This window comes from Halichoeres trimaculatus, unplaced genomic scaffold, assembly GCF_033239565.1.
Source record: "Halichoeres trimaculatus isolate MK-OKI-2021-1 unplaced genomic scaffold, fHalTri1.1 fHalTri1_scaffold_1, whole genome shotgun sequence".
Lineage (NCBI taxonomy): Eukaryota > Metazoa > Chordata > Actinopteri > Labriformes > Labridae > Halichoeres > Halichoeres trimaculatus.
In genome coordinates, this window is record NW_027437179.1 from 15,563,871 (window position 1) to 15,581,036 (window position 17,166).

Genomic DNA, 17,166 nt, shown 5'->3' on the forward strand with positions numbered 1-17,166 from the left:
AGTTCCTCATGGAACTATTCTTTTTTACTTGGACTGCTTCACCACCTTCTGGCCCAGGGTCTCATGCACTCTGTCATAAAGATGTGACTTTTAATCAGGTGTGTGTTTGATTCGTAACAAATTTTCTTTGTTCAAGACGTGTTATCAGATACAATGCGGCTCTTATGTAGCACTGTTGTTTGACAACAAGTAAACATTGTAAGTTTGTACCATTCGTCAGTAGCTGGCTATATGTAGTGCTACTAGCAGCCCGGTGCTAAGATGTATCAGTAGGCTAATGGGACGATGAGCAAACAGTCAGTTCCTACAATGGTTTAGTAGCCATCCATATGTGGCACTACTGACAGCCTGATGCTGTGAGATGTGTCGTTAATATGTCGCGTTAGTGAATCCTGGTTAGCTTTGCCCCTCCAGTCATCTACCAAGCAGAGCTAACGTAACCTCACTCTTCATTTTATTGATAGACTCTCAAGTTTGAACAGACCACTGCAGAATAACTGCTGACTGTGGGTTGGAGTGAACATTATCACAAACAGCTTACCTTGTGTTTTAGCCTTTAGCTTGTGCTCTATCCCTCTCCTGTTTATCTTTCTTCTGTCCTTTTTCTGTCAGACAGTTTGGTTCCTGTATCCACCATTACAACAAAATTAATCACAGAAATCATTTTCAGCAGAGAAAAAGACAGATCTCTCTTGTCACTACTAAACTTCGTCAGCCGATACAGAGTAGCATTTTGAAATAACCTGTCATTTTAAAGTGTGGATTATGATCGGGCACATATCTAGAAGGGAGACACTTTAAAGATCACTTTCAAACTCCCTACAGCCGTATTAGTTGACAGTGTTTTACCCTTTTCAGCTAGTTTAATCCTTGCCAGATTTTATAAACAGTTGTTTGGTTTCTGACAACATCCTAACTTACAATGTGTCTGTGAAAGAGGAGATTTAAGTTTAAAGAGCCTTTTGATTCATATTGTTTTTCACCATTTGAGCAGCTGTCATTGGAAAAGTCTGCAGGAAACATTATTTTGTTCCTTATGTTCCCAAGACATTTAAAATCTTTTATTAATTAGTTCCAGATACAGACCTGGTGGATTTCAAAGTCTTCATTATAGGTGGCAGTTCCTAAACATTTTTTTTCAACCATTCCTCCTTCACTTGTACTTATAACCAATATAGAGGCACTCTGTATTTTTTTTAATCACTCGGTGCAGTAATAACAAAAACTAAACTTAAAAATAGATTCGCACATACATCGGTGTTTTATTTGGCAGTGTCTCTCCTTTGCCCCCTGGTTCCTCAGACAGCACACAGCGTTTAACACGCTAGTAAATCCTGCCCCCCCTCCACCCGGCTGGTCGATGGGCGGCTCGGCACGGTGCTGCCCGCCCTGTGGGTGTGTTTAAAACAAATAGGCCTCTGCATCCACCTGCTAGCGCCCTGCCTCCTACAGTCAGGAGCGCCCAACTTTCCTGAGGAGCACACGCTGCGTGTCTGGACCTCTGTACGCCACAGGGACTTTGTTTCACACCGCTTTTCCCACGAGATGTTGACTGTGCGCGTGCAAAGACAGCGTCTCCTCGTCTCGCGATCCCGGTGAAGGTTTTATTCAAGAAACATTTTCATTTTGCTTCTTTTTTTAATTACTCACTGACAACTCCGGAGCCAATACCCGCGCAGTGCGCACAGGTAGACACTGCCCTCCTGAGCAGGGACTCTCCACGAGCTCCACCGGGATTTCCTAGGCTTATTATTGATTTTCACTTGGAAACGAAAGTGATCGATCTGTTGGATTTGTTCAGTTCAATGACTTGCAAGACTCGGTTTGAAGTTATATTCGCAACGCTGTAACAAAGGTAACAAAGGTAAGCCTCACTCCCCCATTGCTGTGTATCTGAGGATTGATTATTATTGCTCTTTAGTTTACCTGGCTGCGCGCGTTTTAATTTCTATATTTTATTCTTCGCAACGCGCCTTATGGGGCTTATTTCTTTAAACTCTAAATGAAGGTATTTTATCTCACTTCTAATATCTGAAAGATAATAACCTCAAATTTAAAACACTTTTACTTGCTGTTCAGTTTACCTCGCGCTCTAATGACACACCAGACTGTTTACAGTTGTGTCCTCCATGTGTATCCAAAGCTGCCAGTCTGGTACGCACAGCTTTCTTGAATCAGGGATATCGGCCACCCTTTTTTAAACTACACGTTTTTTTTTCATTCAACGCAGTGATTAAAATGCAGTGTTATTATTTTTTTTCATGTTCATAGTTAGTCTTTTCTTTAAGCCACTGTTTACAAGTGGGACAAAATCCTCCTTGGTGGGTCTGTCATGTTTTTCATGGTCATTAAGTGGACCCTTTATTGCTCTCCAAAAACATGAAGATCAGGAGGAAGCTTATGTGTGTTTGATGACATTGGTGCATTTTAATGTGCTCAACATGTGGCTGTAAATAACTTATCACCAGAATATAGACGCTTGGAGCATCCGTTGCTGTGCTTTTTACACTCTATCCTCCATGCTGATTGCTTGATTATGAGTTCTGTTCAAGTGGCTATATGTCTCTATAAAGTGTCCTCCCTGACCCTGCACCTATATATTATTTTCTTGAAGCAAAATGTCTTTTGAATTGTGGCTCTGTTTTCTTGTGAAGGCACTGACTCAGTTGTTTGTGAGCAGCGCTGTGTTTGAGTTTATCTGCTTGTGTGAAGGAGTTGGCTCTTAGAATAAACAGCTGGATGGTTTACAAATTGTCAGTAAATAGCCAAGGTTTAAACAGCTGGTTATGCTCATAAACCCACTTTAGCCAAGTAGTCTGAGATTCTCTGGCAGTGTGAATGTCTCTAAATGGGTGTTTGTAGCAGACCGCTAGAGGAAGAGCTCTGCCGACTGTTATTGTAGCATCAGCGAGGTCAGGGTCAGGATGAGAATACAGCTCAGTGAAAATAATGTCATCCATGGTAGAATACTAACATGCTACGTGTAAACAAGCTGAATCAATGCAAAATGGGCAAGGGCAAAAGGTGACATGTTGGACACAACTCTTTTAAATGATTTGTGACGTACGCATGGATCATTGTGGTTGCTCCCTGCTGTCTATCATTCATTAACCACAGGCTTTATTGATGACCACACTTTGTTTGGAACACTTGTTAAACTGTCCCATTTAGCATTTGTGCCTGTCGTCATTTGTAACCTTTTACGAAGGCTTTTCAGCAAGAGGTTAATATTTTATTAAGATTGCACCAATAACAATGTTTGACCTATTGTCTGCTTTTTGAATAAGAGTGGGGACGTGGTTTAACCCAACATTAGGTGAGTCTCTAATGACAGAGCAGCACGCACGTGTAGTGTCATGATGTAGGAATGTGTTTTGGGTGCATGGAGGGGACCAAAAAGTGACTTCTCTCACAGGAATTAGAGCTGTCTTTCTATTTTGTTGCACAGGAAAACACCCTGGAAAAAAATGGATGTGAACAGACATCTTTTAAAGATTCGTTCCTCTCTGCAGGGACTCATCAGATTAGCAAAGTCTCCCAGGGATCTGGTGTAATCTTCACACCTCATTGCAGCATCACTAAAACGTGCAAGAATCGAGCCCTTGGGAGACTTGGATTTGACATGTCACATAAATTAATAAATACAAACAGAGTTTTTGCTGCAGTTTGGAAAGCAAAGCATCATATCCTCTCGTGTGTTTGTTTTCCTCCAGCAGAGATTTTTAAAAACACGCCTCGTGTGCTACTGGAGGTTGGTCAAACATGCAGCTGGACGGTCTGTGGACGGTCCACGCCCTCCTGGCACTGTCCGGCTTCGCTCTAGGGAACCCGATGAGCAATGACCCACTGGCCGCACCCCGCGTCTTCATTTCCTTCAAAGGTAGGAACCTGAACCTTGCTTTTCTTCCTTCCACCTGCCCTACATTTCTGGTTTTCAACTGGTGTTGTGGAGTTCCCAGTCCTTCTGATTCTGCGGTTGTTTCTTAATCTCTGCTGCGTGTTTGCTCATTGTGTGAGTGATGGGATGACAGTTGAATAATTAGAGTGGTTGTGGATTTGATAAGTGCTGAAGGTTTGTGCTGAGGAAGAACTTGCAGCTTCACCCTCTCATGTTACACTGCAGAGCAGACTGAAGACAAACTGAGCAGCCAGTGCTGATTCGCTGCCCCCCTTCAAACCATCAGGCTCTGTAATAATCACCAGATGCTTCCACTGCCTTACTGTATACTGTATACTGTATACTGTACACACATTATGAAGTACAAACTTATAGGAATAACTAAAATCTTCTATTAGCTTTATTGCTGTCATGTGATTATTCCCCATAGAGACAGGGTTGGACTTCAGAGGGCTGCTGGTACATTTCAGCGGCCGTATAGATTAGGTGAGATGGGTTGCCGGGTTCCGAGGGGTACAGAGTGAGTGAGGGTATTATCTAGAGCAAATTGCCAGGATCAGCCAAGCAGAGCGACGTCCCTAAAGCCCGTCCTGCTCCCAGATCAAGCCTTTGATTAGCACCCAGAGAAAAGCTCAGGGAGCGAGCTGCAGCACCCCTTGTTTGCTTTGCTTTCCATTTCCCAGCGCTCCCCGGTACAAGTTGACTTAATTAAGTGGACTGGCACGGTTCATTGTTAAAGGCGTTTTCCTGCTTTAATCAAGTGGGATTTAACACATCAGTGAACGCACATCCAGAACTCAGCAGTTTTTTTTTTTACTCCAAATATCATTTTTTTCTCATTCTATCTCTGATGCAGCGTTGTTTTTGAAGAACTTTGCTTAATGTTTTTTTCTGCTGCTCTATAAGCTTCTTTCTGAGCAGACTCAGTGGATGCTTTTGTAAAAGAGCATCCTCGGATGGCTGAACTTACCCACAATATATTAGAAAGCAGCAGACTACAGGCACTATTCTTTGGCTGACACAGAGTGGAAAAAGCTCAGCTCTGCTGCTTACCTGTGTGTGTTTGCCTCTCCAGTCAATATGAATTTCACAGTCTACTGCTGCTGCCTCTCAGAGGAATGCACCCCCCTCTCCATTCAATATTATGACTCTCTCTCCCTTAATTGCTTTTTGAGAGGCCCATGTAGTCCTTACCTTGGCAAGCTGGCTGCTCTTTCTTAGATGCATTAAGATGTGTTAAGTTTCTGCTCGAGCCTTTAGGGAGAACAGTATTCCTCTTGGCAAAGACTTAAATAGCATATAGAATGACCACAAGTGTGGATTTAACACAGTTTTGACCGATGCAGGAAAGGACGTATTAATGATCCTCATTCTGTCTATAATAAGGGGAGTTTTGAATTTGTCACATTGTCAAGAACAAAGCTAAATAGCTGCATTGGAGTTATTTTCTCCTTCAGTTGAACTACATACATGCTCCAAAGAGATAAACTCAGAGGCCGGAGGTTTAGATCGTGACCTCTGCCTTGGAGGCCCCCGCCTCCCTATCAAGGCAGGTCGGATAAATCATAGGGTCTGATTGCTTAGCCCTGTCGCAACGTGGTACAGAGTTTTTATGATTGGGAAATATTAAAAAAGAAAAACACTGTCCCCAATTATCAAAGAAGTATAAAGCAAGAAGAAAAAAACACATTAAATAAGAGAGGAGTTCTCAAAGCCAGTGAAATAAAACTAGGAGTAGACTTTGTTCAGGCTTATCACCCCTTTTCTTCGAGTAAGCCAAATAGAAAGGGCTGGGTTAGCGAAAAGAAAAAAGTCTGCTTGAGTTTACACAGCAAACAGGTGTAATCTGCTCTCTAGGATAAGAACTGTTGCAAATCTGCTGAAAGTAATCAGTGAACATTTCCAAGTTTGTCGAGACAAGACTGCTACGGCGAGCCACTCAAAAGACAGGAATCATATCAGAAAGCCAACCTGAAACTGCTGAGAATCTGATAGTTTGAATTAAAACACACCCAGAACAAGTCCTGGCATGACATCTAATAAAGCAAACACTTGGAGAAAGACCTTTTACTGGGTCATAGTTGGCTCCTAAGGAAAATCATCATACTTTTTTTTTCTGCAAGTTCATTTTTTGAAAGATTTCAGCAAATCATGAGTCTGAGCTTTAGTTTTTCTGCTGATAATTCGTAGGAATAACTGATAATTCCCCTTTAAAAATGTGATAAAATATCATTTGATACTTTTGTACTGTTCTACAGGTCAGGTTATGACACGTGTATGTGAATTATTCAGATTTGGGTTCAGTTTTTTTAATGTAATATGATAAACTGAGCATCAAAAGCTATGGGAAAAATGACTGATTGATGCAGCTTGTCTAATTTTAAGTCCATATTTCCGCCTTTTTAATCATATTAATGATATTATCTAATATTTTATCATGAATTGTTTGTGCACTCCTGCTTTTGTATACGTTAAATCATTTGTTTCGATGTATTGAGCGTTACTGACTCCAGTTCTTTGTGTGGAGTAGCTGAGTTATACTTGTACAAGCCATTACTCTTGATTCTACACAAATGTAGTGCCACTTGTTGGCCCATATTTAAAGTGTCTCATCACTAAAGTGAAAGAGTGAATTTACATGTGAAAGGATTGTGTGAGAGCTTCGCCTCTCCGTGAGACTCCAAAGACATGCGAGTGCCTTTGTGGCTTAAGTCCATTGGGAGGTCAACAGATTTAATGTTGACGTTATTTCTCACATTTTGCTTTTGTGTCACACGAGGTACAGCGAGCATCATGCTTTATGAATCCCCTTTGCAGGAGGTTTGGCTTTGAAATAGTGTAACATTACTGCTGCTGTGCTGCTCACGTTCACACACTGACATTTCTGAGTTCATGCATTAGCAGATCTAAATCTAAATCCATGCTTATAGCTCTGATATTTCTGCCTCATACCACATACCAACAACCTCATTCACTTTAGTTAATCACAAAGCTGTTTCATGTAGCAGTTTTCTGGAGCCATCTGTGCTACAAACACAACTGCTTAAACTTTTAAATTTCCTCCTCTAACAAAAACAGTGTGAACGTAAACTTTGCTTCAGATGAGCAAAGACTCAAGCTCTAAAGTATCTCTTAGAAAATCTATGTAGATGTGACCTGCTGCTGAGAAGGGAGCCATGACTTATGTGGATTAGCCCAATGCACTTTTCACCTTTTCTGCATCGGTGCTAATAGATTTGAATTGCTTTCCTCTTCAACAGCAGCACTAGAGTTATGCTCATTGGGCTCAAAGGAGTCAAGTCTTTTATATACCATAACACAAAGGATTACAGCACGCTGCTCCCTCCTCCCACGGGGCACATACGATGACAAATCCAGAGACCATATCAGAATGTGGGTCAACTTTGCTACAATACACAACAACGATACACAAACTCCCTGCTGCCCCGGCAGGTGGAAGTGATAGGGAGCAGCTCTTGCTTGTCATTTTTCCAAACATTTCCCATCAGCATACCTCCTGTGCAGGGCTAACTGCAGGCTCCTATTTTTACTCCTCAGCAAAGTCTTGAGTCTCTATCAGGCGTTAGTGTGTGTGTTTTGGTGAGTGTGTTTGAGTGGGTGGGTGGAAGTCTGGAGGGTCAGAAACCCCCTTTTGGGGGAATTCTTGTATGAGTAAGTTGTTGGAATTCTTTTTTTCTGACTATGAATGACCAAATAAAAAAGAGTGGACGAGGGTTTATCAGAGGGCGTGAGCTGAGAAGCAGCTTAAGGCGGCTTCCATACAGTGTAGTCGTTGTTTTGATGGCTCAGCAGTTTGCTTATCAGATAATCTCATGTCGTGCCCTCTACCCTGGCCCTGTCACATATTATATTGCTAAATGTTTAAACTGTGGTTGCTGTTATTGCACAATGAAAATAAGTAGGAACTTTTGTAGTATGAGCTCTAGGAGCATACATCCGTGGTAAGAATTATCTCCAGCCCTTATCACGGTGGAGCTGATAGGCCGACATAATGCTTTTAGGAATATTTTGTGTGATTCTGAGTGTTTTACCTACATTTTTCCAATTGAAAAGAATAGCTATCCTGTGGTGACTCTTGCATGTTTGCTTCGGGGCCTTTTTTCTTCACTACTGAATAAATGAAATGTGGCATCTACCTGTGTACAGACTTCTAGTTAATACACCTCTGCTTCTCGCTGCAGGTCTTTGCAGTAGACACATCATGCACATTGGCATACCTTTGCCCTAAACGTAGCACTGCTGTATTAGCAAACCACATGTATATTCCACAAAACCACTGCCCCAGTAGTCTGGCACCACTGCTGATGTTTGGCTGTGATCTCTAATTACTGTTTGTCAGAGCTGAGTCCATATATCACCACAGCAGCAGAGTTAAGACTGACAAAGCACTGGAAACCACTATTACCCTGGCTACATCCCAGACCTCAGTTTTTCTCCACAGTAGCTTACTAAGTTATATTTAGAGTAAAACTCTACTCTCCCATAGCAGACAGCAGTCTTTTGTAGGTCTGTGGTTTACCATTGAACACAGTTGGTCGGGTGGTGAGTGCGGTGCAAGTGCGAATGCAGCTTGTTACGGCACAATTTATGCTCAGCTGTGATTCTGCTGTCAGAAGAGTTAACTGGCCAAAAGCCACTGGCCACTGCTAACTGTATAAAATGTTTAATATAATAGATGGAAAAGCACTCAGAGAGCGTAGACCTCCACCGAGCATATTGTGTTTGTTGCGCAACACTTTAGTCCTACTTTAATGTTATACTCCCTTTCAGCAGACTGTCCGCTACAATTTGGTGTTAGTTGCAGGTTTGTACGATAATTTGTTACCTGACAGTGTTGAAAATTATGAGGACCCAGTACATATTTAATATTCCTGATCTTAGTATCCAGAATATTGGCAGGATCTAGATCGTACTTTTACATCTGTCAGAAATTATGGTGACCTTGTCTTGTATTGTTTTGCAAAGCAGTCCGATTGTGGAGTTATATACACCTATGGTGAAACCGACCCTATCTCACAATGATAAAGAAACCTTTATAAAAGTTCTGGATTCAGTCGATGAGTCGGATCACCTCCAAAATTTCATCAGTTCTTCCTTATCCCAGTTTGAACATTTCCTGAAAATTTCATCAAGATCTGTAACTTTTTGAGTTATGTTGTTCACAGACAAACAGACAAACTCTACCAAAAACACAACCTCCTTGGTGGAGGTAATGAGAAAACCAAGAAGGCAGTAAATAGGGAAGCAAATATTAATGCCATGTAATTCAGAAGCTGCTGACACCCCTCTGTAAGTTTTACATTCAACAAATGCTTGTAATGTGTGTCACCACTTTTTGTTGATTGAACCACACTGGGGAGTAATTGTTCATGAAAGGCATCCATTCCTTTACTTGTTGGATTTTTACATATCCTGTTATTTCTTGGTCCCTGTGCTTGTGACGATGACCGATTTTTAATTTTAAGGGAAGTAGGGAACTAATATTATGTTCATTAGGGCTGGGATGATATGTTTTTCCCCCCGATTCGATTCTTATATGATTTTTGGGGTGCCATGTTGATTTGATGTGCAGATCTTTGATTCTTCCTGGGCTGCGATTTTTACTCTCAGTGTTTAACACCAAACCAGGTAAAAAAGTTAAATGATGATCATATCGACAGACTTTATCAGGAGCCATATGTTCCCCAAAAATGCACATCACATGTGAGTCAGTTTTAAGGATCTATTCACCTCAACTTTTTTCCAACCCAGCTTATAAACAAATACTTAAATGAAGGATTTAAAATTTGAAAAACAAACAAACAAAACAATTAAATTGTTTGTTTATGTTGTCTTCCTAGTTCTATTTTTTTCCCAAATTTCCTTTTTTTCTTTTTTGTTAGTTTCTATTAGGGCTGCACGATTATCGCAATCGAAATGTCAGCACATGCAATTCAGATTTTTCTCCATGATAACCAAGCAAGTCTGTAGACTCATCATGACAGAACTTTTTTTATTAAATCGCAAGCACAATCGCAACCGCAATATTGTCCACCTAATCGCAAATCGCACCTTTTCCCCAAATCGTGCAGCACTAGTTTCTATATACCACTTGTATTGCACTTGCATGAAAACATGAAAATAAAAGTATTTTAAAATAAGTAAATAAATTTAAAAAAAAAAAAGATTTTTGAACAAAACCTCACGATACTATCATACAATGATTTTTTTTCTCTCCCTCTCTTAATGTTTATGCCAACATTTTCTACATATATAGTTCAATTGTACTTCTCTGATTCATAACACTTGAAGTTGGACAACATGTGGATGGCCTTATTTGTTTTGGTCCTCTCCATCTATTTTCATTCAAAGTCAAGGAACAGTTGTGCTAAAATGAAATATGATTGCCAACCATTCTTAGACCTGGACAAAACTGATCAGCTGCTATCGAGTCAGAGGTTATTGTTAACTTGTGCTTGTCTCAGGTTGACAGGTCAGGAATTGGCGATCGATAAGCTGTCAGCCTGTGAGCGTGTCTCCTGAACCGTGTACCCTCTTTGACAGATGACAGATATGGCCATGATTACGTTTTATTTCTGGGCCAGTTGGTACCATGCTGTCATCGACAAACATGAAAACACTGTTGACAGATGGAAAATTAAGTGAAAGAGTGCACAACAAGAGTTTTGCTTGAGGCAAAATCTGCATTCTGAGGTTATCAATGTGAGATTCAAACTCTTCTGATGTTTATTATTTTGAAGCAAACCTCTATACTTTTTTATTGCTATAGATATTTGTCATCAAGCATCTATGAGAGATTTGTGTCTCATAATATGTTTTAGTAATTCATCAACAATAAAATGACAGTCATCTTTTTAAAATGGTGCCAAAGCTCTCAGATAACCTTATTATAACTTTGTTTTAATTAAAGGCTGCATAGTTTCCGTTCTCACCCTTCCCCTGTAAGGTATATCTGTGGGATGGAAGTGTGATATTTCTCAAGAAAAAATGAGTATGCTGGCACCTTTCATCACATGGCCCCTGAATCCAACAACAACCTGGTGTGTGTCTCTCCTATGGTGCCAGTTTCCTCTGCAAATAAAAATACTGCCACGGTGTCATCTCAGAGCTGTGTCTGCCAACCATTAATGCTGTCTGCACCTCCCAGTCGGTGTTGCTGCTGCCGCTGGAGTATCTGCTTTATTCTCTCCCTCTTATGCTTGTTACATGCATGCATGCCTTTTTCACGGTGGCCAATGAATCAAGTCATTGTATTTTAGTGTTAGAGAATATAGCCACTTGGCACCTTGCTCTATGTGAATCTAAAGCCATATGGCAGTGAGGTTTTGAAGTGTATCTAAGGCAGCTTGGGTGGTCTTGTTTGATAAAAGAGGACACAGTATCAGCGCTGGCCTCTGGAATTCTCACATCTGTTGAATGAGTGCTTGAAATATGAATTGGCTCCACAGGCAGCGGGGTTCCTGCACAACTACCATTTGGACAAGGGGACCTCAAGACAGAGTGGCGTCTGAATATATTCTGCTGCAGCTCTGTTTGTCTCCGCTTTCTCTTTCTCGACATGGGCATGGCAGTAAACACACAGGGACTGGGCTGTTTGGGATTCCTTGCATGGAAGCTGTGCATGCTCGTAGCCTCTGCAGAAAGAAGGATATGTTGTGAGAATGTCGTCTCTCATCTTTAGTCAGGGTTTCACCAGTGAAACAGCCCCCTGAGTCAAGTTTCAGTCTGTCATTGCCATGCCTCCAGTGAAATCAAGATTGTCTCTTTAAAAAAACCCTGAGGACTCAGTGTTGTCTGTCCTTCTTGTCTTTCGTTGGGATGTTGTTGCATCTGTTTCTCCTCCTGTAACCCTCGCCTCGCCAGATTGGAAAATACCAGCCAAATTGTCCAAATACTGTGAGTCATATTTCCCTTCCCTATCTGTTCCAACTTATTTTTGATCATGAAGATATTTTTTTTTTCCAAAGATGTACACCAACTATTTTTTGTGAATGGTGGAATATGAGAAAACATGTTGAGGCAGTAAATGAAGCCACATGGGCCAACCGAGTGTCAAAAGACAGCAGTTGTGTCCTATAATCACAAAAGGTGTGAGAACAAGGTTCCTTGTTGTGGTTATTAAAGATCACACCAGCAACATCCTGGAGGCCCTGTCAGGTATGATTAAACTTTTTGAAACTTCTTAATGAAGTGAAGAAAACTGTCACTCAACATGTTTTGTTATTACTCTCCCCTGTTACTCTGACAACAGTGATAAGCATTCTTAAGCCTGATATATTGGTGGAAACCTCATAGACGCTAAGGTTCATCTATGCCTCCGGCTTGGTATCTAGCACACCTGCCAAGCTTCAAGGTTGGTCCCTTTTCTAGGTGGCATAATTAGACTTCCTGTGGGATTTCATGTCCTTTCTTACTTGAGAAAACAGGGCATTAGTATGGACTGGATAAACAGGTTGAGGACTCAGACTGGCTTTGTCTCTGTAACCCTGCTGGGGCTGAACATTGTATATTATTAGCACCAGTGTGTCTGTTGAAGCAGATTAAGGTGTCAGGTAGATTAATGCTCCAGAAGGATTAGATACCTTTGCTTGAGATCCATTACAGACTTATGCTATGGAATGTGATATAATGTGGTTTGACTGTAAGATGTGATGTTAAAAAAAACCCTGCTTTGAATAGACAGGAAAGAGTAATAAAGCCAGTAGAGGAAGGGTTGGAGTATTGTGTTGTGTCTTTCACTCGGGATAGGTACCTTTCACATTTGAAATGATGCAGTATCCATGCCCGGTACCTGGCACTTGATATCAGTACTAAACGGTACCAATTTTTGGTATCTTTGTGTGTTTATGTGGTAATGAATATATATGTATGTTTTTCATTAATAAAATACTAGGGATGGGTACTGAGTTAGGTACTTTTATAGGTACCGACCGAATTCTGTCAAAAGTACCGAGTACTGGTTCACATAAAATCAAAAGGTACCATATTTAGGTACTTAAATGCATCCTTGTGACTGTGAGGGAGTGGAAGAGTAGGAGATTTTCCATGCTGGACATGAACACAGCATTGCAAGGTTATATATTGAAGAATGAATATGTTAAATTGAAAAAAAAATTGTATTTTATTCTTTAATAAATTTATATTTTTTTACCACTATAACACAGAAAGTACCGAAAATCGGTGTCGTTGAGTACCGGTACCAATTGACAGGTACCGGGTATAGGTACCGTATTGTTTCAAATGTGAAAGGTACCCATCCCTATAAAATACTAAAGTTTTTCAATTTAACATATTCATTCCTGAAAATATAAACCTCCATGTCCAGCATTGAAAATTGCCTTCTCTTCCACTCCCTTACAGTCACATGGATGCGTTTAGGTCCCTAAACATAGTTGATTTTAAGTGAATTGGTACATGGTAGTAGGGCTGCCACAAACGATTATTTTGATAGTCGACTAGTCACCGATTATTTTTTGCGATTAGTCGACTAATCGGATCATACATAAATTGCAGCTTATTGTACCAGCATACAGCTCATTAGTTTCCAGCTTCAAGTGTTTAAGGTATGTACTAAAAATAAAGACAATTAAGATGATAGTTCATTCAACTTTTAATGAACTTTGCAGCTTGTACTGACATTCTTTTAATGTGATAGTGCAAAATAAAATGAAGGCATAACTCTGGTCTAGAATGGACCCAAAACTTTGCACTATGTATGTACACTATGAATACTATGCAGTAGTAAGAACACAAAATATCAACAAAAGGAAATAGCTGAAAACACATTTCCCTCTTCTCTGACATCAAACAAATCTTTAAATGTGCAAACAGCTGAGTTAAAGACGGTAAACAAGGCACTGGGTGAGAGTAAACAAAACAAAACAAAAAAAACGTTTATAGGTTTTTCTTTGCTTCATTGTCCCTGGCATTAGACATAGCTACATTTGAAGTACTGAAAGTGCGACACAATCAAATGAGGTAGGCACCTAAAACTAAATAAATTATCCAAAAAGACAAGTTTTGCTCTCATCCATGTACAGCAAAAGTGCATTTTGTGCTCAGTGCTCACAACTGTTTTTAACTTTACAACACTCTGACTCTACATAATCCCAGTCTACACAAGGCTCTTGTTCATAGCCAGGAAAGTTAGCATTTCTACATGTTCTGGAGAAAGGCTTGCTCTCTTTTGAGAGCAGATGTTCCCTGCTGTGGAGAAGATGCGCTCTGACGGGGTGGAGGTTGCAGGGATGCACAGAAAAGATTTAGCTAGCTTTGATAGCGTGGGGAAGCGTCCCTCATTTTCACTCCACCATTTGAGAGGATCATCCTTTTTAGAGAGTGTGGCCTCTGCAAAGTACAGCTGAACTTCACTTCTCACAACTTGGACTTTTTGGTCCTCCTGGTCGGTTTCTTCATCATTTTCACTCTGACTGTCTGTGCCAGACTGAAGAAGGGAGTCCAAAGCAGTCTTTTCAACTCTACCTGAACCAGTGACCCTCTGCTGTTGTGCACACTCACGTGTCCCAGCATTTGCCTCTTTGACAGCAAGCACTTCGATAGTACCCTGCACTCTGATGCCATCGGCGGGAGCCAGAAACTTCAGCTTTCTGTATCTGGGGTCCAGTGCAGCTGAGAGAATAACTGGGTTTTCTTTCTCCGCTGAGATAGCGAAAATACTCTCCCATCTCTGTGTTATCCCTTTTTCCGCAGTGGCAATGAAAGACTTTCCTGAGCTTGTCTCAAACTGTCTTTGGTGTACAGACCGAGACAGTCCCTTGATCACCTGTGGAAGACCTGAAATGGTTGTGTACTGCTGTCCACTAAGGTAAACAGTAGCTGTCTCAAAAGGCGCCAACCCTTGCTCCAGTTCTTCAAGCAGAGCCCACTGCTCTGGCTTCAAGTCAAAGTAATGCTTCCCCCTTGAAGTTACCTCAGGATCTGAAAGAGTGGCAGTGAGAGGCCAGCGCTGTTCCAGGAGTCTCTCAATCATGTGAAATGTACTGTTCCATCTTGTACTGACATCTTGGATCAGAGCATTTTTCTTCACATTCATTTGCTCCTGTTTCATCTTTAGCTTTGTGCTAGCCAGCTCACTTCTCTTAAAGTGCTCCACTAGCTGCCTAGCAGCACCTAGTGCTCTGCTGATGGTGGTTTCTTTGAGAGCGGTGTTGACTATGAGCTGGAGAGTGTGTCCAGCACAGCGGATAGAAGCCCATCCATGTTTTTCTTCAAGGAGTCGCATTGCTGCCACCATATTTGACCCACTGTCGTGAACTACTGCCTTTATTTTGGTGGGCAAGATGTCAAATTTTGCTAACACCTCTTCCATCCATGTCATTATATTTGCACCAGTATGCCTTTCCTCAAGAGGCATGGTGGCAAGGTTGAAGCTCTTCATCTTCCAATCTTCACTCATAAAATGACAAGACACACCAAGGTACGCCTCTGTTGCACGACTGGTCCACACATCAGCAGTCAGGGTGAGGAAACTTTGGACTCCTCGAAGGGTCTGCTTTACCTTAAAGATATGAGATGATTTGGAATAGTTAGCATTAGGAGGAAAATTTTATGTACATATATTATTTTTTAACAATATTTGTCAGTTTATGCATCAAGATTTAAATGTATTTAAAAATTCAGCAATTCAGTTGTCACATCAAATCAAATACAGTAACAATAAACATTCAACATATCAGTAAAAAAAATTGCATTACATCACTTTTGTTTTATGCTTTAACAAAGATTAATTAATTAATTGCTAAGTCAGCAAATTCTTAATCATTTCATCATGTAATGTGTTAAATTGTAATACAAAATGCTGTTTTGTGCTGAGAGAAACAGAGAGAGAGAAAAAAAACTGACCTTCTCAAATGTTTTAACATATTTCTCTTCCATCATTGCGGTGAAGTGTGATCGGCCTGGTAGGTAGTTGTCATGGTATTCTGGATTGAACTGCTTGATCATATCTTTGAAACCTGAATCACCAACCATGGACAGGGGTCTCATGTCTGTCACCAACATGTTCAGGATAGCTTCAGTCAGGACATTTGCTTGCCGAGGTGTGCATGTTGTTGGCTTTGTCACAAAGTTGTCCATTGAAGAGGAACACGTTTTTTTGGCGCTGTAACGTAGCGTTATGAAACATTAACGTCATCACATTTTCTATTCAAACACATCGCTATAAAGTAGGTAGCTCACTGTTGACGCTAATGTTAGCAGCTAACTAGCCAATTAGCTTACCGAGATGGTCCTTCTTCGTCCGAAAATAAATCCGCCACGACGTGCTTTCTTTTCAGATGCTCATGCATCGCCGTCGTGCTGCCATGGAAGGCCATTTCTGCTTTGCAGATTTTGCATTGCACACTTTTCTCCTTTACTTTGGAAAAATGCTCCCAAACTTTCGAGCTCCGTTGCCGGCTTGCCATGATGCTGCTGGGCATAACACTTTCGGTGACATCACGGGTGACCTCGGATACCACTTCTGCGCATGTGCGTGAAGGATAGAACGGCAGACAAGATAGCCGAAAGTACAGCGGCAGTTTTGAGGGGAAAATAAGGTTTGAAAATATCTTAAAACGACGACGTCGATCATTAAATAAGTCGTCGACGATTTTGATCGTCGACGTCGTCGTGACTAGTCGACTAATCGTGGCAGCCCTACATGGTAGTACAGATGGAATTTGGTCTGTACCTATAAAAGTACCTATACTACAAAAAAGTACCTAAAGAAAAGTACGTAATTTGGTACCCATCCCTGCTTTTCACACAGGCTTTGGTGTGTTTCTAATTTCAATGGGGAACTTAGTTCATAATGTAAGTGAATATATACAAGAAAGGCTTTTCAGGTCTTGAAGTATTTCCTCCTAACTGCTTGTCATAGGAGGGTACACAACTCTTCCAAAACGCTGCACACTGCCTGTCTTTGACTTCCACATATCCTCTTGTATCAGCCCCCCTCTCCCACTGGCTGTTTGTAGCAGCTCGTATCATATTCAGAGCCCAGTGCTGGCATACCAGCCTTTGAAGAGATCGGCAACCCTGTATACCCAGCCCTGAAAACCACACCGCTGCCCCCTCCCCGCTATGTGTCCAGAAAGAAGAAGCCTGCTTCTTGTAACAATACCACAAGTCATCCCTTCCTCACTGTTGTTCTTTCTTTCAAAATTTCCTAAATAGTCACAGCCCTCACCAACGCTCTTCCTGAGGTTGTTGGATTTCCTAATGAGCCTTGTAGTTTCCCCAGATCT

At 41.1% G+C, this 17,166-nt stretch overlaps 2 protein-coding genes across 4 annotated transcripts in view; one reads left to right on the top strand and one right to left on the bottom strand.

Moving 5' to 3' along the window:
• Positions 1-1,418: 1,418 nt before the first annotated feature.
• The window catches only part of LOC141788853 (semaphorin-3F-like), a 73,636-nt gene continuing 57,888 nt past the window's right edge, over positions 1,419-17,166 (top strand). For 2 of the 3 annotated variants that reach the window (XM_074667969.1, XM_074667985.1), the window contains exons 1-2: positions 1,419-1,864; positions 3,714-3,880. In XM_074667969.1, the coding sequence (XP_074524070.1) occupies positions 3,763-3,880 (118 nt within the window). In that variant the 5' untranslated portion in view covers positions 1,419-1,864; positions 3,714-3,762. The remainder of the gene's footprint in view (positions 1,865-3,713; positions 3,881-17,166) is intronic. The other variant, XM_074667976.1, reaches the window with a different exon arrangement.
• LOC141799017 (E3 SUMO-protein ligase ZBED1-like) lies at positions 14,034-16,361 on the bottom strand. The gene is made up of 3 exons (XM_074681087.1): positions 16,160-16,361; positions 15,782-16,040; positions 14,034-15,437 (listed from the first exon to the last, which is right to left on the bottom strand). The coding sequence occupies exons 1-3, from the start codon at positions 16,357-16,359 to the stop codon at positions 14,034-14,036; spliced, it is 1,863 nt and encodes a 620-aa protein (XP_074537188.1). The 5' UTR covers positions 16,360-16,361.

Bases quoted from the DNA above. Each gene is read 5' to 3' on its own strand.
- LOC141799017 (XM_074681087.1), bottom strand. From the start codon at position 16,359: ATGCCCAGCAGCATCATGGCAAGCCGGCAACGGAGCTCGAAAGTTTGG. The intron at 16,041-16,159 runs GTAAGCTAATTG...GCTACGTTACAG, and splicing joins GACGAAGAAGGACCATCTCG to CGCCAAAAAAACGTGTTCCT. The intron at 15,438-15,781 runs GTCAGTTTTTTT...CATATCTTTAAG, and splicing joins ATGTTAAAACATTTGAGAAG to GTAAAGCAGACCCTTCGAGG.